This window comes from Lissotriton helveticus, chromosome 2_1 (genome assembly GCF_964261635.1).
Source record: "Lissotriton helveticus chromosome 2_1, aLisHel1.1, whole genome shotgun sequence".
Classification (NCBI taxonomy): domain Eukaryota; kingdom Metazoa; phylum Chordata; class Amphibia; order Caudata; family Salamandridae; genus Lissotriton; species Lissotriton helveticus.
Genome location: NC_136059.1, coordinates 1,637,067,843 through 1,637,087,524, shown reverse-complemented (window position 1 = coordinate 1,637,087,524; position 19,682 = coordinate 1,637,067,843). Strand labels below are relative to the sequence as shown.

Below are 19,682 nucleotides of genomic sequence, written 5' to 3'. Positions count from 1 at the left end.
CAAAGCTAAAATATTTATTAAATCTCAAAAGGCACATATTGCTGTAGTCATTCCTGTCACTATCTGCTGCATTGTATGCAGATGTGCTCCTTGTGAAAGAGCAGAATACCATCACTTACAGTGAAGTTAGTCAATGGTTGAAGTGTGCCTAGCCTTTGCCCCAGGCTGTATTCTGTAGTGGATGGAAGAAAAATGTGAACGACATACCAGCCCAATGAATGAGGCCGGCTGACTGGCTGAAAGCCCTATAAGTATGTAATATATATGTAAACGCAGGATTAGCCCTTACTCCAGTTAATAACTCTGGTTGGGGTTAGTTGGGACATTTATGTGGGATGAGGTAGTTAAGTATGCTGGCTAAATTCCTCAGGATGTGGCAGCCCACTGCAAGTTTACTCTCAATACAAGAGATAAGTGGACTTATTGTAGGTGAATATAGATTTGATCAACATGGTATCTGTAGCTATGACCCAAAAGTGTCCTACAGAAGACTTGCTTTTATTTAAGTGATTCATTTCTGATTTAGGATAGCTTAGAATTCCCGATAGATGGTGCCTTTAGCTCCTTCCACAGAGGAAATTCTGCAAAAATGCACAACTGAAGATATGCTCTGCCCTCTGGTTTTGAGTCAATCAGGCCTGTAAATCTTGTGGTGAAAGACATGTTTCAAAATCATAGGTTGCATTTCCCAACTCGAAATTATAGATATGTTCAGGGCACATGCACTTTTGACCATCTCTCTAGAAATTCAGACACCACCTATAGGTTGTAGGGTGTCTAATTTGCACCGTCACTGGACACCTGCCATTTAACTTTCCCTTTGAAAGAAGTGTCATTGGAAATAGTTACCTTTTCACCCCGCCCCCGCTTCTTCCTGTATTAATATGCTCAACATCAGATTATCTCTGACTTTTTGAAGACATTTAAAAAGTTAACTTTTGTAAGCTATAGAATTGGTCCCCGAACATCGTTACTTTCACAGTGCTGTAAATAGTCATAGAGATTTTCCACATTCACTGTCTGCAATTCTGTAAGCTATAATAAGAAGAGTTTAATGTATTTTTGAATCTACAAGTTGTTGCATTTTATATTTCTATCAAGAAAGAGCAAATACTTCCACTTTATCATGGAGATTCTCATTATCAGTAGAGGCACCTTCCACTCAGTGAGTGTGACATCAGCCCTCAAAAGAATTAGCCAGGCCCTTTCAGTACTGGCGGATTACCTCTGGCTCCTGGAATTGTATTTATGCACATACTTGGGTGATTGTAGAGTTTTCAATAAACCAACAGAGTGCCTTGGTGGTAGGATCGCAGGGGCTAGAAGGAAATTGGTTTAGGGTTTGTGAGCGAGCAAGATTTATTTTTGCAGTCAACACCAAAGTGTGTCTTTATTGCTGATGGTTTAAAACTGGAATGTGAAAAACACTGTAATTGGTTTAAAAGTTACTTTAGACCTTTCATAAAAATGCTCTATTTTTACCATTTGGCTAGGTTCTACTGTGAATGATTTGCAGTCAGCCTTGTATCATAAAGTTTGAATGACACCAGGTTTTGTAAGTTCTGCTCAGCCTGAGATCTGTCTTATAGCTGCATTGTACTTGGGTAAATGTAAATGGAGTATTATCATCAACCCGGGCTGTACGCTAAGGCTAATTTCATCTGTGCTACTCAAAAGTAAGAGAGAGAGAGAGAGAGAGAGAGAGAGAGAGTGTGTCTGTGTGTGTGTGTCTGTGTCGGTCTGTCTGTCTCTACATATATATATATGTCACAGAACGAGAACATTCCAAGATGCTCATAGACATGATTAAGAACGTGTCTATATAACAATGTTTTCCTTTTTAACAGGAAAGTATACATGCAAAAGTGCGGTACCGCAATGGGAGTTTCCTTCTCTCCAAGCTATGCGAACCTCATGATGGGGTGGTGGGAGAGGAGCATAGCTTGGAGAGAAGAAAACGACCACCACATGGCCAATGTAGCGTTATGGCTACGCTACATTGACGATCTCTTTTTGTTATGGAAAGGAACTAAATCTGAATTCTTGATCTTCTTTGATGAACTGAACAACAATGAAGTTGGCTTAAAATTCACCTACAACATAAGCAGCAAGGAAGTGGAATTCCTGGATACGAAAGTATATGTTCAAGACAACCAAATACATACTACAACTTTCAGGAAGAAGACAGCCACAAACAGTATCCTGCACGGACAAAGTTTCCACCCTGAAACCTTAAAGAAAAGCATTCCGTATGGTGAATTATTAAGAATGCGGAGAAATTGCTCAGAAGAAAAAGAAATGGAGAAAAATTTCAAAGACACCAAGAAGAGATTTGAACAACGCGGTTACAAATACCGAGACATTCATCAGGGAGAAATAAAAGCCAGGACAAAAACCAGAGCAGAAACACTGTTACCTAAACCATCCAGTACTGCTATGGGTAAAGAACAAACCAAGGCCGATCCCCCAAGAATGATCGTCACTTACAGCAAGGAATGTTACAAAATTCGCAAAATATTAAACAAGTACTGGCATCTAATACAGAAAGACCCTGATATAGGTAAAAACATTGGAGACAGACCTTTAATAACCTACAAAAGACCTCCAAATCTAGCCAACCATTTGGTGCATAGCCATTATGAAGAGAGGAAACAGACCGACTGGCTCACCGAAAAAAAGAAAGGCTTCACCAGATGCAGTACCTGCAAAGCATGTAAGATAGGAAAAAATATGAAAACAATCAATGATCCAAAAGGCAAGACTTTTACCATAAGAGAACACATCACATGTGAAACAAGTTTTGTAGTGTACATGCTACAATGTTACTGTGGAAAACAATACATCGGCAGTACCACGTGCACCTTAAAGAAAAGAATGTTGGAGCACATCCGCGCAATTCAGAACAAAGATTCCACGTATGCCATGGCCAAACACCTAACGACCCACACAAACAGAACGTGGAAAGATACTCATTTCTTTGGTTTGGCCACAGTAAAACAACATGAACGTGGTGGTAATAGGAAGCAAAACCTAAGAAGATTGGAATCAAGATTAATAATGCGCTTCAAAACGAGACAACCGATGGGACTGAACGAAAATGAGGAACTTTATTTCCACCTCTGAAAAAAGAAAAATTATGTTCTTTGTAAATTGCCAAGAAGGAAATCTCAAAAATTAACAAACTCACCAGCCATTGGCAAATAATCATTAGAACCTCTTGCTTTCTCAAACCAATGCATATGCACATGAAAGTGTCTGAAGAAATGGCAGTGTGAAGGGCACTCAGCCCGAGTAAATAGGATACGACTGCACAGCCGGACTAATGACCTCATGGCTTTAACAAGAAGGACAATTCGATTACGTGTTCAGTCCACCACACTGCCAAGACACTCTGTCCTCGTGCTCAAAGGTTTACAATTGAATGTAGGGCACTTAGCCTACAATTAAAATGTAATGTAAAACTCGCATAAAAATGTTAATATCAATGCATAATGAATGCCAAACTGCATGTCCCACAATGCACCAGGATAAGCATTATAAGCTATATAATTGTAAGTGAAGTAGGACAACTGTTAACACTGCCGTGAAAAGGAACCATCTGGTTCGAAACGCGTAGGCTTTCACAGTGTCTAAATAAAACTTTAATTCCAAAGTGCAGGAGTGCTGGTTTTCCTTTCGTGAACAATATATATATATATATATATATATATATATATATATATATATATATATATATATATATATATATATATATATATATATATATATATATATATATATATATATATATATATATATATATATATATATATATATATATATATATATATATATATAAAATTAAAAGGTTCTAACCAATGTGCAAACAATCATTGTTTCTACAAATTTTTGCCGTATGGCACTTCTGCTATCCAGGAGGGGATACAATTTGCATAGTAGACCCAATACTAACTTCCAGTGCTCTTCCTTCCTTAACCCCGCTGAACATTAGCTTATGGAATTATTGCTGTGGTATAGGGACATTAAATTATCTACAGGGTTCCCCCCACTGGAAAGAGGTGGGCTTTGTTCTAGCAGGAAAAAAGACAAGAAAATGATTTGAAAAACCAAGTTTCCACTCTCCTTCCTTTCCTGTTTTTGGATCCTGGGCTGTAAAATAATTGTTGAAACCTCCATGGCATGCTCCTACAGTCCCATGATAATGTAAATCTCTAAAACATGAGTGGGAAAATTAATGTGTTTTAAATCTTGATAAATTACTTTAAAACTCTCCGCTCTAGAACACAAAGAGAAATAGAGACCTCCAACGTGGTAATTTGAAGGATTCAGAAATGGTCCACCTCTTTGGCTTTCACAGTGCTGAGTTATGAACCATACTTATATTAATGAAAGGGTGCCACAATTGAGCCCAGCATCTATTAAACAGCTGATAGCCTGGCACTTCTCACCCAGATGAGCTGACCTCTCTGAATACTCAGAGGCTTTGCCAGTCTCAATTCTATATACACCACCCACAAATTATCGTGCAGTATTAGCAACGTCACATCCTATGACTACGGTTTTGCCTACCATTTTGCAGGCCCTTTGTATTTAAGTGATGTTATCCTGTCAGTATCCTGGGGGTAGGGTTTTGTGGAAAACTATTTTGCTCTCTACATTGTGGACCCCAGTGAGCTGACATTTGTCTGATGAACTAAGGTACTGTAATTGTTCGTAAATTCTGTCTGTGCCTTCTTCCTCAAAGAGGACGTTCATGTCTCCATCAGAGGTTGGCCCGCACCAGAAGTAGCTGCTTTAATAATAATAAGGTGGCTTATAAAGTGCCTAGTTACTCCATCCAGAGTGTCCCCATGCTATGAATACAATCTCCAGTACTGACCTATAAGTAGCGCGCACTAGAATAAATGTATGCTCTAATGTTTCCGTTCAAGCTCCTTGTCTAAAGCAGGATATAAAGATGCAAGCATTACATTTCTTTGTTGTTGCAGAATAGGCTTTCTGTAGATCCAATTATAGGAATTTAGGAATATTGCTGAGAAACTTCCTTTTGTTAATCTGTGTTAACATAATAAGTCTCATTACCCATTTGCTCAATTGTAACCTTCGCAGTGGAAAGTATTTTCCAGTATATTCTTTAGGTTTTAGTCATGCTTCTCTGCCTCTTATGTTTGAGGACTGTTCTTATCAGGGTGGCTGGTGTTTAGAAGAAATGCTGGAGAGGGCAGGTTTAGGAGTTGCCCCTCATTGGGAATTTATTGTGTTTTGTGCTTCTTGGTAGCTCGAGTTTTAACTGCAGCGCACTGGAAGACTGACAAGGCGATAGGAAGGACTGGGTTAAGAAATGAAACATTTCTAAAGAAGAAGGAGGCTGTGAATTTCAGTGGAAAGACATTTAAAATGTTTATCAAATCTGGAAGTCTCTCTGTATGAAGACAGGCCCGTGAAAGGAGTGTTCGATTCAGTTATAATTGTACTCTCGAAATTTATTGGAAGAAGGGATTTCATATATTTTGCTTATTAAGTGCCTCTAGAAACACTTTTAGCTTAACATGTTTGAATAGATCATGTTTATATTGCTACGTTGTGTGCGTAGACACGTTTTCATTGTGAGTCGTTTTGCAAAGTAAAAAGAGTGTTTATAGACTGCATAATTATGCTTTTCTCCACCGCTCTAATATCTCATCATTTGGTCTGCAAACCTCTGCATCATTAATGCCAAGTAATTACTTATTTCCTTGGAGCCTTTTTGTGCTTCTCTTTTTGGTCATGGTTGGATAGACCTCTGTGATGTCTTTCAAAGTTGTCGATCTTTCAACAAAATTCACCATTACACTGTTCTGAGCAGTTACTCAACCTCTTGGATAGTCTGATTTCCTTTCCAATTTGTCTATTGGTTTCTACTGCTTCACGTCCAATCCGTGCCAGTTCCTCCAATACACAGCCTCTTGTCATTGAACGGGCATAGGGTGTATTGCCTCGCTTCCTCTCATTTTTTACTTAGACCTTCTAGATTAAAAAAGTGGATCCTGCACATTTTTCTTCCTTCTCTCCTTGCACATCTCTTTTGCTCTCTTCTCATTTCACCACCAGAATGAATCTGTTTACTTCTTTTCCTTATGTAGTTTCTTCTGGGTGGTTGTAGGAGAGCCAGAACCATATGCCCAGTGTGTTTATATAGTGGCTTCGCCACTCTGCCTGAGCAGGGCATGATTTTTTTTTTTTTGCAGAGTAGGTGTTAGAGCAATCTTTATAGATTGCCATAAACTTAAAGCTCATGGGATACTAAGTGTTGGACCTGGCCCTTTTGGCAGGTTCACCCCTAAACTTTTTGCTTTTTCCTAGCCTGTTTCTGTAACCTGGTGTTGGTGATTTTAGGCCTTGGCGCACTTTTTCACTGTGGTACAGTGTAAAGTGCGTGAGCTCTCTGTGTATGTATGGTGAGTGACCTGCCCTCCCATAGGAATGAATGGGGAATATGTATGCCCATGGTAGTTCCTGATGTGTGGGGAGTGCAGGGTCGAATTTGATATGTGCGAACTCGTGAGATTGAATGCTGCGTAATGGTGTATGCAGCATGATTGTGTCTAGTCTAGAAGTGCCACTTTGAGAAGTTGGCATATTTGTGTAATTTGTGCCTGGCGCGTGATTGGCTGGTGAGCCTGGCCCAGATTGCCTGGGCCTGCTTGTGGATTGACTGTCTGGTTTGAGGGTGACAGGGGCTGCAGAGCCCACAGGAGGTTGTCTGAGTCAGCCCGTGGATGAAAGGCAGCATCTGCTGCCAAGGAAGTGGGTGGAGATAGCACCTGAGAGTGAATGAGGCTGTGCCTGCCTGCCACAATGCTGGCTCCACCTCCCCGCTGGGCGACTGTCACCTCTGTCCCTGATACTGAAAGGACTTCCCTAAAACCAGTTCTAGCTGGTTCTCACACTGCCTACACAAAGACTTCAAAGACTTTTCTGTGTATAAGAAGGGGCTGTGTCCCCTTCCAAAATGTTCTTGTTTCTGACTTGAATCTGCCAGGGGTGTGCTGCTGCTTGGGCCCAGGGGAATCCCTGGGTCCTGCCCAGCCCCTGGACACCTGATGGACTTTCCTGGACTCTTGGGGACCCCTCTGCCTTGCTTGGGCTGATGGGGGGGACTTGGCTTTGCCCCCTGGGAATCTCTGGGACCTTTTGCAGCATGGAGAAGCTGCATTTTCCTTGCTGGGAGCTTTGTTGCTCCATCCTTTAATCTCCAGGACTGCTGATACCTTTTTGGATGGCTTTGGTTTTGCCAAGGCTTCATTACAGCCTTCCTGCACTCTATTTTTGGGCTTGGGCGCTTTTATCCTCATTTCTGGCAGAGCGCTGTGGTTATCCCGTGTGGGAAGCGCTCCTGCCCTTGGTGTGCCCCCCCCCCCCGTGCTTCGTGTGCACTTTATTTTTAGGAACGGGTATTCTCCCGTTTATATGCCCCTCTGCGAGTGCCCACCTCGCTGGTATATTTTATTGTAAAACCGAGGTGCCCACCCCTCATTTTGCCACTTTTTAATCACCGCCGCGGCCCTCGCGCCGCGACCAGGAAGTCAGGCACCGTAGTGCCTGATGTGGGGCGGGACTTCCGGTTCTCGGAGGAAGTCCCGCCTGCTGCCGCGCTCTGATTGGCCAGGCCGGCTGAAGAGAAGAAGAGTGGTGATGGCCGCTGCGGGGCTCCCGTGCCCGAGAGGGAGCCCCGAGAGAAGAGGTGGAGAGTGGTGATGGCCGCCCGGGGCTCCCGTGATCTGGAGGGAGCCCCGGGAAAAGAGGAGAAGCAGAAGGATGGGCGGTTGCGGGGCTCCCGTGTGCTGAGGGAGCCCGAGTGAGGAGAGCCGCCGATCGCCAGCAAACCGGTGAGTGGGGCAGAAGAAAGGGAGGGGCGCCAGGACACATTGTCGGTGTCCGCCCCCCCCCCCCCCCCAGTAGCGCGAGCTCGCGCTTATTGTCATTGTGAAGCCACGAGGGCTTCAAGGGCGGCCCCGGTTGGCAGTGGGTCGCCCCAACGTGGCTGTTGGAGAGCCCTGAGAAGGCTCTGGGGGCCATTTCTTTTAATTAGAGGGGGGCGTCGGGGCACATTGCCGGTGCTCGCCCCCTCCTGCCTGCGAGGAAGTTGTTCAGAGCCTGTGTGGCTCCAACAGTGGCGCAGTTTGCGCCTAAGGGTCAGTGAGGACCCTGTCGCAGTTTTTGTTAACTCCCGGCTGCCCAGCAATTAGTGGGCAGCTGCACCGTTCAGGTTTTGAGTGTTCCCAGGTGCCCAGCAAGTAGTGGGCACCTGCCACGTTTAGGCCCCTGACATTGAGACACAGGGCGTCCTAGCCCCAACAAGGCCAGTTGGCCTAGGGACTGCCACAGGTGGTGGCTCATGTAGGTTTTGCGCAATTGTATGGTTATTGCACCTCTGAATGTGTTTTCTTGCATCATGTGTTATTCCTGCACCTCTGAATGTTTTAGGCATCATGTGTCTTCTTGCGCTGCACCTCTGAATGTATTTTATTGCATCATGTGCTTTGTTCTTAAGACCGCTGAATGTGTAGGTTTATGCATCATGTGTTTCCCTTGTCTTACACCTCTGAATGTTTTTAGGCATCATGTGTTTTCATTTACTACTCCTCTGAATGTGTTTCATGCATCATGGGTAATGTGTTCTTGCTTCTACCCCTAAATGTATTTTATTCTTAGGTGGTTGTGTTTTGCCTAGTATAGTTTATACTAGAGAGGTTATGTGTCCATGCGTGATCTAGGCCTATGGTTATTAGTATTGCGTACTGTGTACCTACCTTTCCCAGTAGTTACTGGATGTGATTTATAACTGTTATTTTATATCCTTTTATTCTAATTTGTGACAGTATTTCTATTTCTAAAATTGTTGATTCTGACAGTGGCCCATGTGGCCCTGTCTTGTAAATAATCCCTTGTGAATATTGCCCGTGCCAGTTGGCACAATGTACAGGTGTGATTTCTATCTGATGTGTTTTGACAATACAAAAGTTATTTTAATATAACCTTGTGTGGAGTTCCTTTTGTGGTGTGCCTAGGATGTTGTTGCTGTTGTGCGCTGGCGCAAATGCTTTACACATTGCCTCTGAGTTTAGCCTCACTGCTCGTGCCAAGCTACCAAGGGGGGTGAGCAGGGGTTATCTTGGCGGGTGACTCCATTGCCCTGACTAGAATGGTGGTTTCTGCCTGGCTTTGGCGTCAGCCTTAGCCTACCAGAAATAGCCAGTTCTAACAATGTTGGTCAGCGGTGCGGATTTGGACTTGTGTTTGCGTAGTGCCACAGCGACAGCTGGCTACATTACAAAACTCTGCATTTTTCAGATAGTCACATGTTTGGGATTATTGTTGTGATTTTGTTTTTCCTCAAGAGTGTCATTTTCAAATTGTGTTCCTGCGCTTTATGTTTAGTGGCAGATGAGAGAAAGTGACAGGGCGGGACGCCAGTAGAGGGGGAGGTTCCCATAGATTAGGAATCCCTTGCTGGGTCCAGTGTCCAATCTCTATCCCTATTCCTGTTCCTGTGTGGGTAGATGGAAGAGAGGGAGTGTGGAGGAGAAATGGCTTGCTTGGGAGGGTGGTAATCCCCTGAGTGTAGTGTGTGTCTGGATTCCCCAGTATGGTAGGATCCAGTGGTGGCAGCTAAAATATGTCCAGTGCATGAAGTTCCAGTTCCCAGAGTATGGTGCCTGGTGCTCAGTAAGAGGGGTACAGGTTGAGAGTCGGGGGAAGTGAGGAACTGTCTCACCAGTCTGGAGGGGGAGTGTGTGGATGAGTGCTGTGTTGAACTGGAGGAGTTGGTGTGAGTTTTTTTTTAAAGGAGCTTGCACAGGAGGTGTACCTCTGGTGGTGTGCAGGAGGTCCTGCAGAGGCACTGGACAAGAAGGTGGATGTCTGGCGGTGTGCTAGATGTCTTGCAGAGGCATTGGGGAGTGATTCTAAAAGTAGTGGCTTGTGTATCTGATGATCCTGTGTAGGTGAAGAGGTTCATGTGTAGCCCAGCTAGGTCCCATTAGGATGGTAGGGGTGTAGGGGCTCACGCCCTGTCTCAGTGGAGGCGGAGTGAGTGTGGGACGGTGTCCCACGTTCGCCCGAAACCCTGTCTCTGGGCCTGGAGGGTTCCCCCGGGAGCGCCAGGTCAGGGTCCTAGGCTGTACTTACAGGTCATTTGAGGAGGATCTTCCTGTGTCTAGAGGACGGGGAGTGTCTGTAACCAGAACTCCAGCGGTCCTGGTGTTGGGTAGCACCGCTCCTAAGTGGAGGGTGCAGAACTCTGGAAGGGGGTGCAGAGGGACGGTGTACTTCTGACCCCGGTGCAACCTGAGGGGTTAGATCCTAGGTTGGGAGATTAGGAAACTTCTAGGTCAAGAAGGAATCTCTGCCACGGTAGATCAGCTGAAGAGACTCAGGGGGCTGCCCTTGCTGTGTGTTCTGGGGCCCACCTGCAGTTTGTTGTTTCCACTAAGGTAGAGGAAAGGGGGCTTTGCTGTGTGCTGTGTCCCCCCACCTGCTTGAAGAGGGACTGTGCTGTGTGCTTTGTACCTCAGGAGTGAAATAGTTTCCAGGTGATAGACCAGTGATGGAGTGAGGTCCTGATCTGGTAGGAGAATTGTGTTCTGGTGGGTGCTTCCCTGTGAGGGTGCGGAAACCCAGAAGTAGAGGTAGGGTGGGGCATTCTTGCCCGTGACCTCTGGTCAGCCTGAGGGTGTGGTCCCTGGGTTGAAGGTTCAGTGGTAGTTGTAGCTACCCTGAGAGGGAGAGTGGAGAATGGCTATTGTGTGCCAGGGGTTACTGCCCCCCACTCTGTGGTTTGGACAGGACCTGTGATATTTGGATGGCCTAGGGCCTGGTCCTGGCTGTGGATGACTAGTGTGTACCAGTGGGGTACCCTAGTTGTGCCAGAGAGCTTTTGTTGAGAGAAATCTATGTGGGTTCAGAGTGGTGAAAAACAGGAGGGTGTCCCTGCCGTGCGGGCCCGTGTCCGTGTTTTGTCGCCCAAAGCAGTGAAGCCCATCAGTGGAGTGATTGGTCTACCCTGCGTTTTGGCTGGAAGGGGGTTGTGTTGGACCTGGCCCTTTTGGCAGGTTCACCCCTAAACTTTTTGCTTTTTCCTAGCCTGTTTCTGTAACCTGGTGTTGGTGATTTTAGGCCTTGGCGCACTTTTTCACTGTGGTACAGTGTAAAGTGCGTGAGCTCTCTGTGTATGTATGGTGAGTGACCTGCCCTCCCATAGGAATGAATGCGGAATATGTATGCCCATGGTAGTTCCTGATGTGTGGGGAGTGCAGGGTCGAGTTTGATATGTGCGAACTCGTGAGATTGAATGCTGCGTAATGGTGTATGCAGCATGATTGTGTCTAGTCTAGAAGTGCCACTTTGAGAAGTTGGCATATTTGTGTAATTTGTGCCTGGCGCGTGATTGGCTGGTGAGCCTGGCCCAGATTGCCTGGGCCTGCTTGTGGATTGACTGTCTGGTTTGAGGGTGACAGGGGCTGCAGAGCCCACAGGAGGTTGTCTGAGTCAGCCCGTGGATGAAAGGCAGCATCTGCTGCCAAGGAAGTGGGTGGAGATAGCACCTGAGAGTGAATGAGGCTGTGCCTGCCTGCCACAATGCTGGCTCCACCTCCCCGCTGGGCGACTGTCACCTCTGTCCCTGATACTGAAAGGACTTCCCTATAACCAGTTCTAGCTGGTTCTCACACTGCCTGCACAAAGACTTCAAAGACTTTTCTGTGTATAAGAAGGGGCTGTGTCCCCTTCCAAAATGTTCTTGTTTCTGACTTGAATCTGCCAGGGGCGTGCTGCTGCTTGGGCCCAGGGGAATCCCTGGGTCCTGCCCAGCCCCTGGACACCTGATGGACTTTCCTGGACTCTTGGGGGACCCCTCTGCCTTGCTTGGGCTGATGGGGGGGACTTGGCTTTGCCCCCTGGGAATCTCTGGGACCTTTTGCAGCATGGAGAAGCTGCATTTTCCTTGCTGGGAGCTCTGTTGCTCCATCCTTTAATCTCCAGGACTGCTGATACCTTTTTGGATGGCTTTGGTTTTGCCAAGGCTTCATTACAGCCTTCCTGCACTCTATTTTTGGGCTTGGGCGCTTTTATCCTCATTTCTGGCAGAGCGCTGTGGTTATCCCGTGTGGGAAGCGCTCCTGCCCTTGGTGTGCCCCCCCCCCGTGCTTCGTGTGCACCTTATTTTTAGGGACGGGTATTCTCCCGTTTATATGCCCCTCTGCGAGTGCCCACCTCGCTGGTATATTTTATTGTAAAACCGAGGGTGCCCACCCCTTATTTTGCCACTTTTTAATCACCGCCGCGGCCCTCGCGCCACAACCAGGAAGTCTGGCACCGTAGTGCCTGATGTGGGGCGGGACTTCCGGTTCTCGGAGGAAGTCCCGCCTGCTGCCGCGCTCTGATTGGCCAGGCCGGCTGAAGAGAAGAAGAGTGGTGATGGCCGCTGCGGGGCTCCCGTGCCCGAGAGGGAGCCCCGAGAGAAGAGGTGGAGAGTGGTGATGGCCGCCCGGGGCTCCCGTGATCTGGAGGGAGCCCCGGGAAAAGAGGAGAAGCAGAAGGATGGGCGGTTGCGGGGCTCCCGTGTGCTGAGGGAGCCCCGAGTGAGGAGAGCCGCCGATCGCCAGCAAACCGGTGAGTGGGGCAGAAGAAAGGGAGGGGCGCCGGGACACATTGTCGGTGTCAGCCCCCCCCCCCCAGTAGCGCGAGCTCGCGCTTATTGTCATTGTGAAGCCACGAGGGCTTCAAGGGCGGGCCCAGTTGGCAGTGGGTCGCCCCAACGTGGCTGTTGGAGAGCCCTGAGAAGGCTCTGGGGGCCATTTCTTTTAATTAGAGGGGGGCGTTGGGGCACATTGCCGGTGCCCGCCCCCTCCTGCCTGCGAGGGAGTTGTTCAGAGCCTGTGTGCTCCAACAGTGGCGCAGTTTGCGCATAAGGGTCAGTGAGGACCCTGTCGCAGTTTTTGTTAACTCCCAGCTGCCCAACAATTAGTGGGCAGCTGCACCGTTTAGGTTTTGAGTGTTCCCAGGTGCCCAGCAAGTAGTGGGCACCTGCCACGTTTAGGCCTCTGACATTGAGACACAGGGCGTCCTAGCCCCAACAAGGCCAGTTGGCCTAGGGACTGCCACAGGTGGTGGCTTATGTAGGTTTTGCGCAATTGTATGGTCATTGCACCTCTGAATGTGTTTTCTTGCATCATGTGTTATTCCTGCACCTCTGAATGTTTTAGGCATCATGTGTCTTCTTGCGCTGCACCTCTGAATGTATTTTATTGCATCATGTGCTTTGTTCTTAAGACCGCTGAATGTGTAGGTTTATGCATCATGTGTTTCCCTTGTCTTACACCTCTGAATGTTTTTAGGCATCATGTGTTTTCATTTACTACTCCTCTGAATGTGTTTCATGCATCATGGGTAATGTGTTCTTGCTTCTACCCCTAAATGTATTTTATTCTTAGGTGGTTGTGTTTTGCCTAGTATAGTTTATACTAGAGAGGTTATGTGTCCATGCGTGATCTAGGCCTATGGTTATTAGTATTGCGTACTGTGTACCTACCTTTCCCAGTAGTTACTGGATGTGATTTATAACTGTTATTTTATATCCTTTTATTCTAATTTGTGACAGTATTTCTATTTCTAAAATTGTTGATTCTGACAGTGGCCCATGTGGCCCTGTCTTGTAAATAATCCCTTGTGAATATTGCCCGTGCCAGTTGGCACAATGTACAGGTGTGATTTCTATCTGATGTGTTTTGACAATACAAAAGTTATTTTAATATAACCTTGTGTGGAGTTCCTTTTGTGGTGTGCCTAGGATGTTGTTGCTGTTGTGCGCTGGCGCAAATGCTTTACACATTGCCTCTGAGTTTAGCCTCACTGCTCGTGCCAAGCTACCAAGGGGGGTGAGCAGGGGTTATCTTGGCGGGTGACTCCATTGCCCTGACTAGAATGGTGGTTTCTGCCTGGCTTTGGCGTCAGCCTTAGCCTACCAGAAATAGCCAGTTCTAACACTAAGCTTATCATTTGAGTAGTCAAGGAAGAAGGCCATTAGCCATAAAACTACACACATGTGTATTAATACAGACCTGTACCTCACATGTCCTTAGAGGTTCGTTCAGTGTTTTAAATTAAGGCTTCAGTTTAATTCCTACAGGCAGAAGAGGAGACGGGGCACAAAAAAATTGGTTAGGCTGGAGTAGGGAGAAGACTGGGAAAGTGAAGGGTATGTGGTAGTAAACATCTGCATAATACAACAAGCTAGTGTCCGAGTAAGTAAACAATATGTAATATATAAATGTAGTCTGTTTGATTTATAATAACTTCGTGATTGTGGTAAAAGTTGTAAGATATTGGCAGAATACAGCAAATAACCATGAATGATAACACAATATGAACTTGTAAAGTAGAGTCTGTGAACCCGGAGTGCGGGGCCAAGAATATGATTAAGGGCAATGGTGAGATCCTCAACAAATGGTAATAATGTAGACAGACTGAATAAAACATATAGCAAGTTGAAGGTAAATCCAGCAATAATGGATATGAAAGTCTCCTTAGAGTCCATACCAAGAACTGAGTAAAGAAATCTGTATACAGACCCCGTATTTGAAAACAAACAATTGGTCCTGCTTTCTGTAAATGATTTGTTCATATGAAGCCATGTGGAAGATTTCAGACTGCTATTCAGCACTTTTTGGGATATTTTCGGCTCTCCATTGTCTCACGATGCAGATTTCCACAGTTCGCAGTGAGTTGGCTGATCATCTGTTCTTTGCGAGGGGAACCTGCTGTCACTGGTAACATGCAAAATAGTGAGCTTTTCAGAAAGTCAAAGCCAGGCTTCTCCAACGAGCTCGTGAGCTACTGGTACCTCTCAAGCTTCGTGAGAATAGCCCTCCTGTATGCAGCCCAACTTACTAATTGAGAAGTTTTTGCTTTGATGAATTAATTATACAGCATTGGAAATACATTATTAATATTATTACCTTGGTGCCTGTGACATTACAGATATAGCTGTTATTTATTACCCATGTAAATGCATTTCATATTGACAAATACTTTTTTGCATTACTGCTGGCAACCCTTCACTGAGCTGATCACTGCTGGTAATCTTGCCAGTCTTGCTAGTTGGCCACTAGTGTAATCTTGTCGGATGTGGTCACTGTTAACACTAATATTATTATTTGCTAGGGATGATTTCCTTTGAACATAATTAGCTCTTATTACTAAAAAGGTTGGAGACCCCTCTCCTACTACAGGCCTACTGGAGGCTGTTAGTGACTCAAAATAGAGGATTAAGTCGAGACTGGACTAAAGGCTGTGCAGCCGGTCACAGGTTAGAACCTGATTCTACTGCAGGAGGCATCATGTAATAACCCTGCTTTACTCAGTTTGGCTGGAAGCCAGCACCAATTAGGTACCACCTTGAAGTAAGTAAACTGGAGCCTGACGTCTGGATATTCATGTGACTTCTGCAAATTCATTTAATTTATTTTCTTTATTCAGTCTGTGGTTACAAACCATAAGGTCATATACAACACAGATAAAATACAAAATATACAAAAGTTTACAAAATTAAAGTGTGGAAAAGCCTAATTTATAATTTAAAGTGTACAAGTACTTCAAACATTTCCTTTCATAAATCGTTTGATTGATAAAAGAAACTATAGAATTGTAAACTGCTTCATCTTCCAAATTACACAAGTGCAAGAAGGCAAATTTACATCAACTAGATGCAGTGGAATGCTGCAAGCAAGGTGGAGAGACATATAACTTATAATTGTAGGTCTTTGAGTCTCTAAAGCGGCTCTCTGCTCGTCTCTGGTACTGTCCGGCCGTAGTTTATATCCATTTTTGAAGAGTGCATTATAGACTTAGGATTTTGAAAAAAGTGGATCTTTAATAATATTTCAACTTTCTTATAAAAGCTAGCCACAAGATTTCCAGTTCAAGACCTCTACAAACATGATTTAAACTTCATAGTTTTTGAGAATAATTCTGACGGCAAGATATTGAATCTAGAAGTGTCCATCCCCCACTCTGCAAAAAAATATTTGCACGGGGCAAAGTGTGCCCTACAGGACGCTTACCATGCTCTTGTGTGCTGCATTGCCTACATATACTAATCACCCATGCTGATTTATAGAGCAAAGCACAGGGGCACTATTTCCTGTTCCGAAGAACAGTCTCTCCACTCTCTGTTGTAACACCTCATAAGTCTGAGTTTTGTGATTCCACCTCCCAAAATGTTACACTTGTGGTGCCCTTCATTCCATGACAACACATAGTGACCCTTGGCAGTACTTTGAATGACTCAGGCAGAGAAAATAGCGATGGCCCTCACATTCAGAAGGCGACCAAGCTCCACAAGGTATGGTACTTTCAAAGCAACTTAAAACATTTTTGAAAGAGAAAAAGTAAAAACATAGATATCTAAATAAACATATAATTAAGCATTTGAGTCTGGTTGCATTTTATGTATACGCATGTCTAGGATTATAGAGCATGGACCAAGCTCTTCATTGTTAATGGTTTATTTACATGACATTTAGCAATTGCCTCATCTCTTATAAAATCTTTTTTTTTTCATATGGAAATATTTGAAAATCGAACTTCCTGAACATGTGTTTTTTCAGCTTCTTGTGTTTTATCTTGCAGGTGTTTCCTCACACAGTACAGAAACAAACGTTGTTGCCTCTTCAACGAAACCTGCAATGACTGTTGCGCCATCTGTAAATTCTGGATCTGTGGGTCCTTGTATGCAGCCAGATAAGCTAGCTCTGCAAGAAGGTAAATATACACATATTCTAAATGTAAATACATATTATTCCTTCTTGTAATGCTTCTTTTTAGATTCTTTAAAGGTGCCTTACTTTGCAAAGGTCTGTCTTATGGGAAATGTAAAATATGGTACGATAATAAAAGTATAAAGAGTTAAAATAAAAGGTGTGTTCAATGCTACTAAAAACAAACAAGCATTTACAATGCAACGGTCTCGCCTTTGCAAAAATTAGAGTAATTGGCATTGTAAATGACAACATTTGTATTTGTGTTGGTTTTGAAAACAGATAAATAAATGGCATTGTCATTTACAATACCAATAGCTTAATCTCTCGCAAATGCGAGACCTATTGCACTTGCGCGCGCACACACACACACACACACACACACACACACACACACAGAGCCACACACACACACAGAGCCACACACACACACACAGAGCCACACACACACACACAGAGCCACACACACACAGAGCCACACAGAGTCACACACACACAGAGCCACACACACCCAGAGCCACACACACCCAGAGACACACACACCCAGAGACACAAAGAACCACACAGCCCCACACACTCATAGCCACACACACGCCTGTTTAAAATGTTATTAAGTAAAGCCCGGGTGCCGTGATTATACTAAAATTAAAGAAATAGATGTTTTGTCTATTTCTTTCATTTTAGTATAATCAAAGGAAATTTGAGAGTGGCAGTTCACTTTTTGAGAGCGCAGGTTAAATTCTGGACCACTCTGCCTTTATCCATGGTGAGCCCGAAGGTCCTGTTGGTCACTGTTACTGTCCTAAAATCTGGATTGATGCTAACCCGCCCTCTTGTCTCCCACGCCTCAGCGATTCCATTGTTAGTCCTTCCCCTGTACACAGGGAGGGTTTCCCTAAGTGCTCTGACCTACTGGACAACTACTAATATTAATTATGCAGGTGGAAGATCTTTGATGCAGGGTCCCTGATGTGCATGCATGAGCTCCGGGAGCAATGTGGCAAACATGAGGGGAAATTAATGACATACAAACGCATAAAGGAAGCAATACACGCCCTTTGGAAAACAGCCATGCAGGGACCCCCACGCACAAGCTTGTCTAAACTATGCACACTTTTGGAATGAGCTGTAAGCTTATCCACGGGCTGTATTGTGGCCAGATGCAGCCTGTGGCACAGAGCTGTATCTGCTCCAAGACAAATGGGAGTCTGATGATGTGAGCATGTAATGATCAACAACGGCAGAAAGTGGTACAGTACCCTCACAAAGTATCGTGCACCTCTCGGTTTAAACAGATATAGTTTTATATCTTACATAGGTTATACTTTACCACTGCCAGATTAGGAAGGTTTTGTCCCGACTCCTTAGCACATTGCCCCAGATGCCTGGCCATGGCCGCTGACTTTTTTCATGTTATGCTCCTGTCCTGGGATTGGCCATTATTGGGTACAGGAAGCTGGTACAGTGGCGGCCGCAACATCAAAATGAAAGAAATAGATGTTTTTCTATTTCTTTCATTTTAGTATAATCGCGGCACCTGCGCATTACTTGTAACATTTTAAAAGTAAAGCGCTGGTGCCACGATTATACTAAAATGAAAGAAATAGATGTGTTTTCTATTTCTTTCATGTTGGTATAATCGCGGCACCCGCGCTTTACTTATAACATTTTAAAAGTAATGCGCGGGTGCCACGATCATACTAAAATAAAAGAAATTACTCTTCACAGCCCGTCCCTTTCAGACTGGGTTCCCCGACTTCCTGCTGGGGTAAAAGGTGCCTTATCTTCTTTATGGGGCCATCTGGACCCATAAAGAAGATAAGAAACCTTTCACTTCAGCAGTAAGTCAAGGACCCCAGTCTGAAAAGGACGGGGCTTAGCGAGAAAGAAGAATTTCATTAGGACCTCTTCTCCAATGGCTGGCCACCGTTTAGGACGCCAGCCAATGGAGAAGAGGGGCGGGGCTTAACCTCGTTAGTGAAACTCTCCCTACATCATTACATCTCGCCAGCTCGACTGCGCATGTCTGCGCAGCCATCGCAGGCTGAGACCTAAACAGTGTGTTCACCGCAAAGTGCCAGATGCAGATGCACTTGAAATTCCAGGAGGAGTCCACCACATGTAATGGAAGGTCTGTGTAGGCACCATTAACACAAATCACGTTTTTTTTCTGGCCTCACAGACACAAAATCGTCACTGCTGCTTGTGTAACTGTGAGCAAGCATGCATGTCAGAAAATACCTGCATGGAGTGACTGCTCATAAGCTGACTGGCATTGATGGGAATTGTGCTTGCAGTAAGTCCGCAGTAACCTAGTGGTCTCTGGGCAGAGAAAAGATCCTTGGAGGACTGGGCACTGCAGAGTCACTGGATCTGTTTTCTAGTTGTCCAGTGTGACAGCAAGTGAGCTTATAGCTCCCTAGGTGAATATTTCTGCTGATTAGAAACTGCAGTGACTAGAATGCATCCACTGTGCAGACTATTTCCTCAGTGGCTATAGATGTACTTAACATTTAAAAGGAATGCTACAATTCCTTGTTTGGCCATTCGTGCGAGACTGGCCATGGAGGCCGGGTGCTTGATTAGTTCAAACCCTGTCGTTCTGCTCATACCAAACAGGTAGCTCCAGTACCTTATTTGTTTTCCAGTTCTAACATTTCTTGAAAAGTTCACCAGTGCATAGTGCTATGAAATACCTCTTCTATTTTGTCAGGTAGCTTGATTACCTTATCTGGTCCCAGGGCTTACTGTTTTAAAAAAAAATGTATACCAATGAGACATAATCGATTCTCCATCGAGTCACATTTATTCCACATGTTGACCGTGTGGCAATATTTGTTGGTTGTCAGAGACTGGATGAGGTACATTTGGTTGAGCTTAACATCA

At 44.9% G+C, this 19,682-nt stretch overlaps 1 protein-coding gene across 3 annotated transcripts in view; it reads left to right on the top strand.

The window, feature by feature from the left end:
• The window catches only part of SEC24B (SEC24 homolog B, COPII component), a 722,844-nt gene that overhangs the window by 108,045 nt on the left and 595,117 nt on the right, over window positions 1-19,682 (top strand). For all 3 annotated transcript variants that reach the window (XM_078676584.1, XM_078676585.1, XM_078676583.1), the window contains exon 3: window positions 16,669-16,800. In XM_078676584.1, coding sequence (XP_078532710.1) covers window positions 16,669-16,800 — 132 coding nt within the window. The remainder of the gene's footprint in view (window positions 1-16,668; window positions 16,801-19,682) is intronic.